Source organism: Mollisia scopiformis (genome assembly GCF_001500285.1).
Source record: "Mollisia scopiformis unplaced genomic scaffold LY89scaffold_13, whole genome shotgun sequence".
NCBI lineage: Eukaryota > Fungi > Ascomycota > Leotiomycetes > Helotiales > Mollisiaceae > Mollisia > Mollisia scopiformis.
This window is the reverse complement of record NW_017263593.1, coordinates 568,245-583,016: the sequence shown is the minus strand read 5'-3', so window position 1 is coordinate 583,016 and position 14,772 is coordinate 568,245. Positions and strand designations below refer to the sequence as shown.

At 46.7% G+C, this 14,772-nt stretch overlaps 5 protein-coding genes across 5 annotated transcripts; all 5 read left to right on the top strand.

Moving 5' to 3' along the window:
- Positions 1–416: 416 nt before the first annotated feature.
- LY89DRAFT_782612 (uncharacterized protein) lies at positions 417–2,107 on the top strand (the record flags this gene model as incomplete). Its single annotated transcript, XM_018222596.1, has 5 exons — positions 417–498; positions 549–584; positions 641–718; positions 788–809; positions 862–2,107. 5 exons carry the CDS (start codon positions 417–419, stop codon positions 2,105–2,107), a joined length of 1,464 nt encoding a protein of 487 aa, XP_018070697.1.
- A 2,491-nt stretch (positions 2,108–4,598) lies between these two features.
- On the top strand, positions 4,599–5,506 carry LY89DRAFT_669863 (uncharacterized protein; the record flags this gene model as incomplete). Its single annotated transcript, XM_018213133.1, has 2 exons — positions 4,599–4,956; positions 5,001–5,506. The coding sequence occupies 2 exons, from the start codon at positions 4,599–4,601 to the stop codon at positions 5,504–5,506; spliced, it is 864 nt and encodes a 287-aa protein (XP_018070696.1).
- Positions 5,507–6,544: 1,038 nt separating this feature from the next.
- On the top strand, positions 6,545–7,790 carry LY89DRAFT_685338 (COPI associated). Its single transcript, XM_018215063.1, has 6 exons — positions 6,545–6,769; positions 6,876–6,947; positions 7,026–7,069; positions 7,123–7,137; positions 7,191–7,259; positions 7,317–7,790. Exons 1-6 carry the CDS (start codon positions 6,750–6,752, stop codon positions 7,487–7,489), a joined length of 393 nt encoding a protein of 130 aa, XP_018070695.1. The 5' UTR covers positions 6,545–6,749; the 3' UTR covers positions 7,490–7,790.
- Positions 7,791–9,585: 1,795 nt separating this feature from the next.
- Positions 9,586–11,823, top strand: LY89DRAFT_617478 (acyl-CoA dehydrogenase). The gene is made up of 10 exons (XM_018210805.1): positions 9,586–9,934; positions 9,988–10,138; positions 10,276–10,405; positions 10,475–10,558; positions 10,618–10,845; positions 10,900–10,987; positions 11,040–11,084; positions 11,139–11,253; positions 11,308–11,442; positions 11,516–11,823. Exons 1-10 carry the CDS (start codon positions 9,802–9,804, stop codon positions 11,670–11,672), a joined length of 1,266 nt encoding a protein of 421 aa, XP_018070694.1. The 5' UTR covers positions 9,586–9,801; the 3' UTR covers positions 11,673–11,823.
- Positions 11,824–13,660: 1,837 nt separating this feature from the next.
- Positions 13,661–14,050, top strand: LY89DRAFT_80168 (uncharacterized protein). Its single transcript, XM_018223419.1, has one exon. The coding sequence runs from the start codon at positions 13,774–13,776 to the stop codon at positions 13,969–13,971; it is 198 nt and encodes a 65-aa protein (XP_018070693.1). The 5' UTR covers positions 13,661–13,773; the 3' UTR covers positions 13,972–14,050.
- Positions 14,051–14,772: the final 722 nt, after the last annotated feature.

Here is a 14,772-nt window from a genome sequence, read left to right as displayed (position 1 = left end):
CCCAATCGGGTAAGATCAAAATACCCCGGATATTTTAACATCAACCTCAAGTGCTTCCCGAATACCCCTTATCTCCATCGTCAACTTCCTTCCGACAATCTCGAGACAGGCCAATACTTTGCAATAGATCGATCTTGCTTTCGCAAAACCATTGGCCTCGACGACCATCGACCAGTAAGTATATTCCATGTACCACCGTCTCCTCTCTGCTTCCAATCTTGTCACCATATCGCAATATTCAATCTCGAACTCTCCATCTCGATCACGCCACTTTGTCATGCATCAATCTTTCAACCATTCTTTGACCTTTGCGATTTCGGCAACCATGTATAGATACATACAGAAAGCTTACATCAAAACAGACTCGAGACACCTCTTTCCATTCCTTTCATTACTCTCCTGCCTCTTCCGCAAAGATGAATTGGGCAACCATAGCACCCGAGACCCGCCTGTTCAAAGGCAAGAATCTCTTCAGGTGGGAGGATTCTCCAGGACTTGGTTCGTGGACATAATACGATCTTACGTTGCCTTCGCTGACTCGATCCTAGAGCACCATTGTGGTGTTTGCGCAACACCTCTGCATAGTATGCGCCCCACCACTCGGAGCCGTATCAACTATCGTTGCTAACATACATACCAGACTCCAGGGCCAAGACCAGTTGTATCGGCAAGCATGTCGAACCGTGCTACAGATTCCACCAGCAATTGCACTTCGTTGGTAAGTCTTATCATTATAATCTACATGTGACGATCAAGGACTGCCTTGCTAACTTGGCATGTCTTCCAGGCAAGTCACACGAATGCTTTGGGTAAGATACAAGGTCACCAAACCTTGTTCGTCTAGTACTAATCCAAATACAGCTGCAATTCATCTGATGAATTGCACCATGGTCGACACAAGGAGATCTTGAGACTCGTCCGTCAAATTGCGGCACTCGACGAAGCTTCTTCCCTCCTCACACCTAGCAGAAGCCTCTTCGGAAAGGGAAGGCGTACATCCGACAATTCATTGAGTGTAACAGACACCAGCTCTGAGAGCCAACCTTCCGAGGAAGCCAAAATGACAAGGAGAGAGCGGAAGAAAGCGAAAAAAGCGAGCAATAACTCTGTCAAGGATAAACACAACATGGAAGTGTTCCCGCAAGAGGAACTAGACTTCATCAGCGAAGCTATCCACCTAACTGTCCACGAGAGCAAGGGAGCTTGGGAGGGTACGTATGTCTACGATCACACGAAACCAGAAGAAGAGGCTGTACCCGAGGAAGAGAACCAGGATGAGACGGACCTCGAAAGCATCGCCAGCAGTATCAACGATCTTGCTGTCAAGTCTCCTGGCGAGATGACCCCAAGGCAAAGGAAGACACAGAAGAAGTTCAACTCGGCCATAAATCACAGTAGCTTCAATGGCGGCTCTCGCAAATACGGCACTCCAAAAACTGATCATTTTGATAGAGTTGATCCTGACATATTCTCCCGCCTTGGTATCGAGATTGCAAACCCAGCCAACAATTCTAAGGAACGGAAAGATCTTACCACCAAGCTCGTTGAAGCAGTCAAAGAGGACATCAACATCATCAAGCGTGAGGATGAGGACACGGTGATGAGAGAAGAAGGGTTCTGGAGGTGGGCTGGTAGAAATGCTTACTACTACATCTCGGAGACCAGGAAAGATTTCGACTGGGCAACCGGTCAGAAGAGAGGACCTCCAAAGTTCGACTTCCCCGAAGAAGATGTTCTAATTGAGGAAGGCGTGATCGTCGAACGGCCATTACCACCTCTTCCAGAGCCTGAACCTATTTCCCAACCAGAAAAGGCACCCGACGACGAGGAGTTTACGTTGGTGACATCCAAGAAACCAACTGTTGTCAAAACTAAGAAAGAGATCAAATACATGCAAACCAGGTCTGCTAAAAAAGCTCTCAAAAGACCTCTGCCTCCCTTGCCAAGTTTCCAACAAGACTTTGAGCCTATTGAAGAGGAACAAGGTGAGGACTTTCAAGAGATGATACGCCGACACGAGCAAAGGGTTGCTGGTGAAGGAATTCTAGGAAGGTGGATCCAGCCACGGCCTCCTTACATACCTCCTCGTACTCGAGGCATGAAGTAGACGGGAGACGACCATGGAGAGGGAGCGGTGAAAAAGTTAGAGTATGTTTCACATTTTGTCAAGGTATCTTTTCTTTTGTTTGTAGTGCTATCTAACTTGAGGATCTGGACCTGATGGTTCAGAGAGCATCTGTAAGATGAAGGGAAGAGATGGGTGGCTAGATCTTCGAGCAAGTTTGGGACGAGGTCATCTGTTTGAAGAAATGTTTGATGATGCTTGTAGTTGCCAGGCACGGCATGTTGCTTCTAGATTTGTTTCTCATTTCTTTTCCTTTGTACCACAGTCACGAAGACACGAGGAACGAGGCTACGAGACCACGAAAAATGAGAAATGAATCAGTACTTAAAATTGGTCTAACACCTTTGTGATCTAAATTGGTATTTGGCGATGCTGTTCAAGAGGATCAGCTCACTGAGGTAAGTTTTTCATTCCAAAGCAAGAACAATCCTGATAGATTGAACACCATATACAGCAAAAACAAGCAAAACGCCTTCTTTCAACACATAAGCTCGGCCTCCTCTTTCACGGAGAATAACTGCTCAAACCAAACTCAAACAGAATATTGACCAGACCTACCTTCCTCAACTTTCTCTCCTTCGCCATCACCACACTTTTTCCTCATGCATCCGCAACCCACCCCTCTCATCTCCATTTCCTGGCTCCATAAAATCCACTGGGTCAAACTCTGTCTTGACCTCAATCTGGTCATCGAAGTTCGGCGGCCCAGTCTTGATCTTTGGAACCCGATTGCATTTTCATTCACTGTCTTGCCTTGAGAGAAGATGTCGTATGCATTGACAGGGTCCTTCAAGCTTACCTTGTCTCGAATAGTCCTTTGGATGCTGTTCGAATCTCAAGAAGCGTTGTTGTATTCTGGAGCTGAGGCCTTCTTGTTTGATTGTGCGGCGAGGTTCAGCCTTGATTTGTTCAAAGACAGGAAGAAGATTGACGTCTGTCAGAGGCAGTGAAGATATAGAGTGCTCCCTTGCTTACATAAAAGGCGCACCTTATAGCAAAATGTCCGGTTGATAGTTGGCCCGGCTTATGAGAGGGAGATTGTCTGGACAGGGGACTGGCATTCGGGATATGGGAGCTAAGCTGAGGCTGTGGATGGGTGGAGATAGGCAATGACGGACGCTAGAGACCTAGTATATGTAAAGGAAAAGTCCCGAGAAACTTTCTTGTTTCTTGCAAAGTTCTCACAGCTCCTTCTCCCAGATGCAGGTCCTTCCATAACGCTATGAAGCATTGACGTGCTCTGCTGGAATGATCTGGACTGCTGTACTGTACTATACATCTTTGACGACCAAAGATCAATCTCTGCGGGTAAAGTTCCCGCGGGTCAACACTTGGTCGAGTGCGTTGATGAGTAGTCTGATCTTGTACGCTGACTTCGGGCCGGTTTGAACATTTGCCGCACGAAGTTACGTTTTGAATGTGACCCTTTTCTTAAGTCTCGTGCGCTCGGGTTCCGCCGTGTAGGTTGAATCGTCCTTCTTCTTGTTGACCATCACTCCTCTCTTCTTCAAGCGTATGATCGAGCCTTCCGATTTGATCGTCACATCATCCTCGGTATCTCCTCCCATCTTGACCATCGTCCCTTCCTCATGTTTGATCGTCGTCGACAGTTCATGCTTCATCGCGCTACCATTTCTAGCCACCCTTTTCGCTGACGGGAAGTTGCTGCTTCGATAGATCGGACCCTGGATCTGAACACTTGCCATAGAAATCTTTGCTCTAATAAAATCCTCCCTCATCATTCGAATATTCTCTCAAGATGCTCCTGCTACAAAACGGACGAACAATGACCGCGCTAGCGATATCGAGAATTATCCTATATTTCCTCTGAAGTCTAGATGTTGCTGTAAAATTGCACTGAAGAGTTAGGTGATAACTCCTAGAATGCAACTGGAGTCGCAATTACTCTCAAAAAAGTCCACAAGGATCAAAAAAAGAAACTGACAGGTAGCGGTTACCGGCATCTTCCTCTCAATACTTTCGATACTCAATGGAATAATATCAACGAATTGGGAAGAGACTTGAGATAAACATGTCATGCCGGAGACCTTGGTTAGTCCTGGTGAATTGGCCTTTATGAAGAGCATTGTTTTCAGAGCATCCAAGTTGGCTCTCGAATTTGGCGTGTTGGTGGTCTTTGTCCGTCTATCTTTGAGAGATGAATGACTTTGTGGTAAGTGAAGTAACCATATGTTGTGAAATCGCCTTGTCTGCCGCAAGGCCATAAAATTCTAAGATTCTGTATCGGTCTATCTTCAGGGGAATTATCGTACCTGAAAGGAGCTATCCATAGACTTCATGCATATCCTAGCAGGAGTTAACGGCAATGAGATTGCTGAAGGACTATATTATCGAGACTGTAACCTGCGATTGAGACTTGAAATTTCGTCCCACCAGCAGAAGAAAGGTTGCGGAATACTCGCAACGATGCCTATCCCCAAATCAGAAGGTGACGATGATATCGACTTGAGATATGCAACACACTCTGATCGTGATGATATGGACATCGACGATTGCAGGCATGATCAACGAGCTACTGACACGAGATAGGTATCACATGCCACGGATTCCCAAAATCAAGGATGAAAGTTTCAGATTCTTCATCCTGCATGCCATCCTTGATCAAGTATTATCCATCGAGGGTCACCACCGAATCGACTGGATCAAGGTGTCCGAAGACGTGGGGTACAAGGGACAGAATCCAAGTACCTGTTCGAAGAAGGTCTTCGCAGCTACATGGAAAGCTCTTCACAGAAGATCATTCGTCCAGGATAAGAAATCGAAGATTGATACAGTCGAAGCTCCCCCAGAATATGTCTTCGAACGCTGCGGTGCTAGACACGTTCGTCTTCTGCTTGCTATGATGGCGCAAAAGTCGGCAATGGGAGAGAGGCCACTGTGAACTGGGCTAAGCTAGCAGAAACATTAGGAAACAGCAGCGAAAAAGGTGAGAGAGATGTTTTCAATCGCATGTGGAACAAATACTGGGGAAAAGATCCTCATAAAACAACGGCATATGAAAAGATGGACGAATATTATGCATATATCAAGAACTTCGACCAAGGTCACGATGATGAGGAGCCGGGTTATCCACCTCCACCCCCATACGAGGACATTGAGTCGCAAAACAACGGCATCAAGCATCCGGAAACAGCCAACGATGGTGAGGCGATGGAATTGGTGCCAAGACTTGAGGGAATACACTTGGCTGAGCACAAGACTGAGGGATGGAAAGAGAAAAAGGATGTTGAGAAGACGGAGATATGGAGAAGTGTGCCAAAGGGATTGCAAAGTGGGAAGGAAACCACTTCATCATTGACGATTGAGATACTGGTTAGGTGGAAGGAAATGGTTTGTAAGGCGAAGAAGTCCTACGTTTGATGTCGTGGGGAACAGTAGCCTCAATACCGTTGGCGAACAGCATTTGTTTGCATCAAAATCCAGCACAGCATTGCACTTTAAATAACTAATTCACGTGAACACGCTGAAAAGTTTTGTTGCACATCGCAACAGAGAGAGAAGTTGCTGCGCGTGAGTCCTGAAATTTGCCTTGGCGCTCTGGAGATTCTGACTTCTAGCAACAATCACTTTGCTAGATATTAGAATGAGCGATCAAAAGTTCAACCGGTACTTGAAGATACGATTCCAATTTTCATGATGAAATCAGATCAATGTGTTGCCAAGATATTGTAGATCTAGGGGAGTGGTTGAAAGAAACTTGCGCCGAAGGTGAACCTCACCACTTGGAAAGGTGAACGATTCTGAAGGTGAGAGTCGAGCTTGTACGGACTTTCTTACTTGAAACTTAGACATCTAACCTACAGATCAACATTTGGATAACCTTTCTTCTCTTCTATTCTCTAGAACAGGCATATCTTCGGATAGCGGCAGTTAGAATGCTTGCAAATGATGGCAATGTACATGTACCGCCATGACATTTGAGAAGGAGGAAATTCCAAGCACTAATCTGGAGATAAAACCTGAGTATACTATTTGATCATGCAATACTATCCCATCTCGGGACTTTGAAAGACTCTCATGAGTTACTGCTTGCAACAACAATGTTGATTTGGTATGATTCTCAGATGAGAAATTGAGTTGAGGCTCGGACATTCTTGTTTCGCTGTTGTCTATCTATGCATATGCAAAACAGAGCTTCTCATAAACAGGCTTCTTGATTTGAACAGTCAGCATACTGCATGATGATAGTTCATCTGATGAATCCAAGGCAGCTGTGATTCAGCCGCGTGGCTCGATTAGGCAGCCCAATTCTCCACGAAAAGATAGGGTAGAACGCAAATTTCAGAGAGTCATTTGCCACAATAGACATGTGCAGTAACTCGTATTCATAAAATCTCTTGGGGGCGATGATTAAACAACATTATTAGCAAATTCTAGAGCTGTCGTCAAACCTCACACCCAAAACGGCTAGCGTGCAAGATATTAGACCTGGTCCGTGCACACTACGTCGTCTTCAGGGTCAAGCAGAAACTTGCCAGCCTTCTTCAAGTTTGACAGCTCTCACTATCGAACGCTCAACCTCTACACGCCTTGCTAAACATCTCGATCTCGAGCCTTATCCAACCAAGCTATCCGAAACCTTTGCGCCGATCACTTGCCCGCCATGGACTTCTCTGATGCTTTGTACGTCCAGCCTCGCATGTGCAGCTCAGCTTTCATCAAAAGCTCTGCAGCCATTGCGCGCTTCCCGATCTTGTCGCAAACATGCTAACTATTCTATTCTCTATAGCCGGATCGTCAATCTGGGTGTGGGAGCACTCATGGTCATAGGAGGAATCTTCCATATGTTTCCTGTTGGGATGTACGTGTCCTGCTTGCGACAACTGCCAAGAAACTCTGTTCTGCTTCCTGGATGAGGACTGATGGATTTGGCATATAGCTCTAGTATCATTGTCGGTGTCTACGTGGCGATCTTTGGTGCTGGTGAGTGGTTGAAGTCTCGATGATCATTGATTGAATGCTAATTCACTGTGTAGCTGTTGCTCTTCTTGGTATTTACCTCCGAGCTCGAATTGCATCGGATGCAGAAGCTGATAATCTGCAGAATTCCAAATCCCTCCCCAAGTCTCTCGATATGGATCTTTCCTGTTTTCGTTCATTGGACGTGGTGCTTGTATGTGTTCTTGAGCCTGCCATCCTACTGTACAAATGCTAACGGAATGATGCGCAGTCTACATTTTCGCTGGTTCCATCCTTCTCGAAAATCACATCATTAACATCATCTTCGGATCGATCATTGGCCTCATCGGTGTTGCATATGTAGTCCTCGAATTCGTTCCAAGCATTGAGCCTCCTCAGAACATGAGGGAAGCGGATGGCGGATGGGGAGCCGAGCAGGTTTAAAGTGGTGAAGACAAAATACCGCAATGATTCGCGTAAGGGGATAGCGTGGATTGCTTAGGAGGAGCAAGTGCAGCGAGCAGCGAAGAGACAATATGTGTACGAACAACAGATATAAGGGAATGAATGTGGGCGGATGGACTTGATACGATAGACGGAGATGGGTTTCCTGGTATGCTTGTACATCAGCCATGACCGATGATTTGCACTGAACGGCGTTAAGAAATGCTAGGAAGTCTGCAGTCGTTATCTACTAAGATTCTTCGCTTCAGCTGCTCAAGTGAAATGTGTGAACTAACCTTCTTTAAGGACATGAAGTCGAGGCTAATTACTTGGATTCCTTGTGCTTTTTCGAGTCCAAAGTTGATTGCTTGCGAGGTTTGCTTTAAATTTGAATGCCACCTTTTGGAAAGTTTTGCATCTTGAACGACTTGCTTACTTGCGACACGCAGCTTTCAAGATCATGCATTTTGCTCTTCGTGTCTTGATATCATGTTTGTGTTAATGAATAAAGCGTACAGCTATGCCTCGGTGGATGCCATAGCATAGTAGAAGGCATTACTGGTCAAAATATAATTCCGAAGTCCAACAAGCTTCTTTCTATGCGTGAACAGCTCGAAGAGTCTGTAGCGGACATTTCAACAATTTGATCTCCACTAAGAGGGTATTGAAAAGGATGTCATTTGTTCAAAGCTTCGCAAGAAATTACCAAGCATACCTACCTAGGTAAACATCATCCCAAGCTCAGGGGCATCAATCACCCTCGACGTCATTTCACCAGATCTCCCACCAAAAAAAATCCCCAAAAAATTTTGTACAAGAAAAAGACAAAAAACAAACTCTCACGGATGTGAGAGAACACAAACCCTTGAGGGTTTCGAGCTTTTAAGCGCCCAGGACATAACCCGGACTATGTTTTCCAATCCCCAGTGTCGCCCAGGACATAACCCAGACTATGTTTTCCAATCCCACGTGTAAAATGTCATTTTTTCCCATCGTATGCGGGGCGGCTGTAATTTGTTAGTTTGGGATTTTTGTATTTATTAGAAGAGGGGTTACTTACGCGTTAGGCTGCGATTGGCGATGATGGGTTTTTGATTATTGGAATCTATATGGGGTGGATGGGTTGAAGCTAAGTGCCGGATTTTGGCGCTAGGGGAAAAGGTTCGCCTATGTGTTTACTTTCATGCGATTCTGGGAAGGTTCCGAATGTGTGAGGTGGATTGGCGAGAGGAGCGACTACTTATGCGTTGAGTTTACTTGCAGTGGTTGATCAACCTCCAAGTTGTGCTATCATGGGAGCAGCTTCGGCGTCACAATCAACCAGAATACCTCGGACTTCTAAGCTGGTCTATTGTTTATGTCGTCTAGACATATGAAGACTCTTGGAGACAGACTAGAGTGACCCAAGGACCAATATGAAAGCATGGTCTCATTCTGCACGCGATTGAAATCAAGTTACCATAGTCGAGCTTGGCATATGTGTTCGCAGATATGTTGACATGCTCACCAGATGCTTCACTCTGATATCAGATCGACATTGATCCATTCCTAGAGTCTCTGGATGTTCAAGTTTGAGACTCTATGTCTTGAAATCTGCGCTGAGAGGCTACGGCTTTGAGTACGTTTGCTGCTCTGAAATATTCATTCCCGCAATTCCCTGACAACATGACTTCAACGCTTTCGGCTTACCACCAGCCATGATCAACTACGCAGAGAAAACCAAATTATTGAAGTAAATGATAGTTTGAAATTTTCCAAGGCAGTAGACAAGCTCTTTTCTGTTGATACGACTTTTCTGTCTGCGATCGGCAGTCTCAAGCTTGAGATTAGTAGCTTTGAGGGTCGTCACTGCTGTCAAGTTAATTCAATCATTCAAATCACTTTAAATAAGATACATAGACAAAGTCGTTTCTTTAGAGATTTAGACTTACAACTCAAGCTCAACCAATCGCTTGCGTATACACTTTTGCTGTCATCTTGCCTTGCATACCTATCAAGTCGGTTAAGACCCCTCATTCGCTTATGCATGTAAAAGCAGCAAGCCCTCCCATCTTCACTTCAGACGAACGATGGAATCATCTTATCTACATATATCACGCAGTACTAACCATCACCAAACTCCCTCCGCGGAAACATCCCGTGGTGGATAGGTAAGTGGGTTGGATGGCGGCAATCATGGCTCCTTCGGGACCTCCCTGACGTGACATGCATATGCATAAGGCGCACGTCAGAATCTCACGAACTCTAACTTTTATATAAACCTCTCATCTTTAATTCTCTACATACCTCAAGACGAACAAGCCCCATTCAAAATGGTAGACTTCACACTCTCCCCCACCGAAAAAACCATCCAACAAGCTGCTCGCAGCTTCGCGGCAACCCACCTTTCAGGTGCCAAAGCAGCATACTCCCTCATCCCATCTCACGCGGAACGATTCCAATCCAGTACGTCCCATCTCTCTCCCTCCCTACCTTTCATTCCATTCTAACACCCCCAGCCCGCCCCATCTACCACGCCGCCGTCCTCGCTGGCTTAATCAAAGGCCAAATCCCCACGCCCCTAGGCGGCACCAGCGGCAGCCTCCTCGAAGCCGCTCTCCTCGTCGAAGAACTGTACGCCGTTGAACCAGGCGCCAGTCTCACGATTCTGTACGTCAAAACTTCCCCTTATTAGCATCCATCACAGAAGCCAAGAGTAGTTTCCGCAGTTATCAATCAAAGACGATCTCGCATAGCCGATTCGACTCCCAGACCTCTATCGAAAGTATATACTAATCTGTCTATAGCGGTACGGGACTCGGGTTAACGCCGCTGGTCCTCGCGTTCCGACCTGAGGTTGCGGAGTTTCTGGAGCCGTTTTTGAAGGGGGAGGGGGAGCCGTTGGCGAGTTTGGTGTTCTCGGAGCCCGGGGGTGTGGTATGTATTCGATTCGTGTCTTTGAGAGAGGAAATGGGAGAGGGCTGATGTATGTGCTTTGTTTTGTAGGCGAATTGGCTGGAGGAGGGAGCGCCGGGGTTACAGACTACGGCGTATCTTGATGGGGAGGAGTGGGTTTTGAATGGTGAGAAAGTGAGATTTATTTCCTATTCCTGAAAATTACAGAAGCACTAATTAATGATAAATAACAGGTCTGGGCAACCAACTCAGCAGGATGGGATTTCAAAGGCGCTGATCTTGGCTGTGTTGTTTGTCGGTGCACTCATCCTGATATACCGGCTTCTGCTAGTCCGGCTGATCGCATTATGATATTGCTTGTTACGGCAGCGGATATTGCGCGTGGTGAGGAGGGAGTCTTTGAAGTGCTGGGCCACCAGCAGATGGCGGGGCATACTGCAAGTTCGGGGCCGCATGTAAAGGTTTTTTGTCTTTCTGACACTTTCTTACTTATTCTTGCTGACTATCTGGGGTAGTACACCAATCTCCGAATCCCGAAAAAGAACCTACTGTGTTCTCCAGGAACAGGTGCCCAGATTGTCACATCCACTTTTGAGATATCAGGTACGTACCAGCACCCCACCCCATTGCCTTCAAACTAAACTAATTCAAAAAGCCTGTCTCGTCGGAGCAATGGGCGTCGGCCTCCAACGCGCTATCTGTAAGCATCAAATTCCCCTGTTCTTCATGCTCCCATCAAAGCTGACTCCCACAGTCGACGCAGCACTATCCTTCTCCCGCACCTCTCGCGGCGGAACCACCCCCATCGGCCACCGCCAATCCGTAGCAGACCTCCTAATCGACATCAAAATGCGCACCGAAACTTCACGGTACCTCTCATCCCTCCCTTCCCCCTCCCTCTCCCAACTAACCGCATCAAACAGCTACCTAACCTGGTCCGCCGCCCACCACCTCTCCACCAGCCAGGGTAAGAACCGCGAACTCGCTCTCGAGGCGAAGATATATTGTTCCGACGCAGCGGTCAAGTCTGCTGTTGATGCTGTGAATCTTGTTGGGGTGTAAGCTTCTCCTGTTTCTTCTCCTATTCCTCTTCTTTTTTGGGTAAGGGGACGTGTTGATGGGGATATATAGGTCGGCGTATGATCTCAAACAGCCATTCTCAGAGCTGTTAAACGACGCGATGGTGTTGCCTATCTTCGATGGGGGGAATGTGGGGATTCGGAGGAGGGCGTTGCAGGGGATTTTTATGGGGGAGGGGTATGAGGCTTGGGCGACGTGCTATGAGTGAATAGGAGGAGTGGGATTGAGGATAGGATTTGGAATAGCCTCCCTACTCGCGAAATGCAAAGGAGGTTTTGAGGAGAATGTGGTGGTTCGCAAGAGGAAGGGCAAGGTAGGCAATATAGCAAGGTCATTTTTGCCTTCAGCTGAGAATGGAATGTTATTATTTATACACTTGTGCACTTGTGTGAAAGATCCAAGGACCTCCATCAGGCCTGCTTTGCATGTCAGGATATAGGAGAAGTACCAATGCTGTAGAAATCCACAGCATTGAAAACTTGTTCCATATTATAGAGATAAGGTTGCAAGGCTAGCAAGATCTGAGTAGAGGTATAATACTAAATGCCGCTGGAGAAGAGGTGCAGTAACTATAAGCGTAGAAAAATATTTACTTGAAAGAGTAGGTGATGGTGCGGTTGTCTTTCTTACTACTGACTTAGAAGGACCGATTTACTGTGTTGAAGATAGTGCGGCCTGAAGTTTGTGAGAATTGATTGGCGTGTAACAACATAGGGCCAGGTCTGGAGGTGAGATGAGATGAATAAAATGACCTCGGGAATCAATGTTAGTCTTGTGACTCGCAGAGTAGAGTAGAGCTCGAGTCGAGATCGAATTAGGTGGTTATCGAGAATTAGAAGGTTTTTAGCTAATACTATAATATGCTTTTGGCCAGCTTTCCAATTGCGTCAGTCCATAATCAAAGTCTATGCTAGTGAAAGTATCTCAAGTCACGTGGTAATACTCGTCTTTTCTTGGCAATGATGTCGTAGCAACCTTGTGGCTCTAAGAAGTCTCCGTTGAGGATTCTGAATGATGGGGTGAAGGAGGCTTGGATTGATAGAGAGTGCGACTTCCTGCCTAAATACACCTGCTGACTCAGCTAAATTCCAACATCGTGGATCTCATGCCATGTCCTACGCCAAGTGCTTCTAAAAGTCCGTACAGGGACAAAAATAGTACCGTGCCGAAAGAGGCTCTCATGAGGCTGAGATTGTTCGGATGATTTTCAAGCCGTGATCGCTGGTAGTCCCAGTACCAAAACTTGGCAGAACGGCAAAGGTTGATCAAGAAATTCTGATGAACGGGGAGAAAAGAGTATACTAGCATTCTCAATTGTCCCAAGCAAAAATGAGGATCACTGCTACGCCAAAAATAGAGGTTTCTCGTTTGAAAACATGCAATAATGCGATACTATCATAAACATTCAGATTGCTTCTTTATGCGGTCAGACAGTTTTGTTGTCACCGAAAGAGTTGTGTTGGTTGATATCAGCCTTGCTGATGAAGGTCATGAAGACATACTTTCTAACTGCACGGGTATAGCAAAGAAACAGAAAGAAATTACAGGACTAGGAGTTACCAAGCGATGTGCACAAGTATAGCTAAGCCATGTCGCCATCTAGAACGCAACATACTGAACTTGAGAACAGGGAAAAGGATCAGAGACCAGGTAGAAACCCAGGCTTGGGAGGAGTACAGATAAGCTTTGTAGAAATACTTCCGGTATCAAAATATTTCCGCGAGCAGATTTGCGAATAAGTAATGCTGGGGGAAAAGCTTAGCTGTAGATCGTCCTGAGTGCGGAGCGGGTGATGGACCGTTTGAGGACTATTGATAGTAACCATGTGCATGTTTCAGAAACATCAGATGTGATGACGATTCAGGAGACAGAGGTGACATAGTGACATTGTCCTGGGTCAATCTTCGAATGTGGCTGATTCTGAGACGGACATCGTGGCCTCGAAACGAAGAGATTTTGGATTTGGACGAATGATACGAGACCAATTGTCATCAGATGAAAAGTTGCAAGATTGAATAGAATGTGGAGATGCTTGCGTCTCTCGGAACATACCTGGAGGAGCGCGAGCCTGGTTGGGGGCCATGAGACGAGCTGATGGTCGGTTGAATCAGGGGCGAGATGCGTGGCCATGAAACATGACAGAAGAAAACATGTCCACAGTGTCCGGCTGTCTGGTTAGTGGTTATGGCACCTCCGATTAGCCATCCGTAGAGTGGCGGATTGAGCCTTCCATTGGCAATTATCAATGGTTATCAATTTTTTCTGGAAGAGTGCTGACATCGAAATCATCTCGTAATGATGGGGGTTATATGCACCGGATCGGTACCCGACAGACGGGTAGAACATCTTGCTTCTTCTTTATCCACCGAGATCGGCTTGGCCTTCCAGCCAAACATCGGCCTGCGAGCTGGGAAGTCATCACCACACACTATCGCCATTCCGGCAACTCTTGCAGAGACAAGCCCAAAGCTGGTCGATTAGTGACATGTTCTGAGCTTCGGCGATAAGGCGAGTTTGATGAAAGAGGGGATTTTTTGGATCCTCTGTCAATGGAAGCTGACGACGACGGTTAACGTGTTCTGCTGTTGCAGGAGTCGGGGCTGGGTGGCTATGGTGCAACAGATGTGAGGAGGACAAGGGACGGTGCCACACGACAACACCAACATTCAGCAAAAGGTCAAAGAAAAGTATCGTGAGGTTCCATTGGACGGGATGCAGTGACAGATTGCTACGAAGTAGCTCGGCAGCCGGACTCTGAGTCCAATGATGATGGGGAAGCGACCTAGAAGGTGTGATGTGGCGTAGGGGAGAGAGAGAGAGAGAGAGAGAGGAGGAGGAGGATGAAAGGGTATGAAAGGGTGAGGCACCGAGGCACGGAAGTCAGGCCAAGCGAGGACTTTTGAGCTTGATCTCCAGATTGTGTGCTGCACTAGGAAGGAACAACAAGGTGGGGAATCTCGAGAAAGTGAGAAAGAGGGAAGGGAAGATGTCACTTGGGCGTCGGGATTGGTGGCTTACCTTAGGGATGAGCTTAATTCTTCAGGGACCCCAGTCCGGAAGCTGTGGCTCTGCCGGTCTAGCCCCAAGCGGCTTGGATCGTTCCAGTGTTTCATTTGCTTGGCAGCCCCCGCTGAACACTTTTTCGCCAGTGAGAACGGGGACGTGGGTCGCTTACCTTTCGCTCTGCTGTGAGTGGCCATTGATAATAACCCGCTGCAAAAAGTGGATCTCCTTTTGATGTCCTCTCCGTTCTGGCGGCCTGCGTGCCTTGTCTGGCCTTCTCGGACGGAGCTCAAGGCGATGCGTGT

Bases quoted from the DNA above. Each gene is read 5' to 3' on its own strand.
- LY89DRAFT_685338 (XM_018215063.1), top strand. From the start codon at position 6,750: ATGGACTTCTCTGATGCTTT. The intron at 6,948-7,025 runs GTACGTGTCCTG...TTTGGCATATAG, and splicing joins CATATGTTTCCTGTTGGGAT to CTCTAGTATCATTGTCGGTG. The intron at 7,260-7,316 runs GTATGTGTTCTT...AATGATGCGCAG, and splicing joins GTTCATTGGACGTGGTGCTT to TCTACATTTTCGCTGGTTCC.
- LY89DRAFT_617478 (XM_018210805.1), top strand. From the start codon at position 9,802: ATGGTAGACTTCACACTCTCCCCCACCGAAAAAACCATCCAACAAGCT. The intron at 10,846-10,899 runs GTTTTTTGTCTT...TATCTGGGGTAG, and splicing joins GTTCGGGGCCGCATGTAAAG to TACACCAATCTCCGAATCCC. The intron at 10,988-11,039 runs GTACGTACCAGC...TAATTCAAAAAG, and splicing joins ATCCACTTTTGAGATATCAG to CCTGTCTCGTCGGAGCAATG.
- LY89DRAFT_80168 (XM_018223419.1), top strand. From the start codon at position 13,774: ATGCACCGGATCGGTACCCGACAGACGGGTAGAACATCTTGCTTCTTC.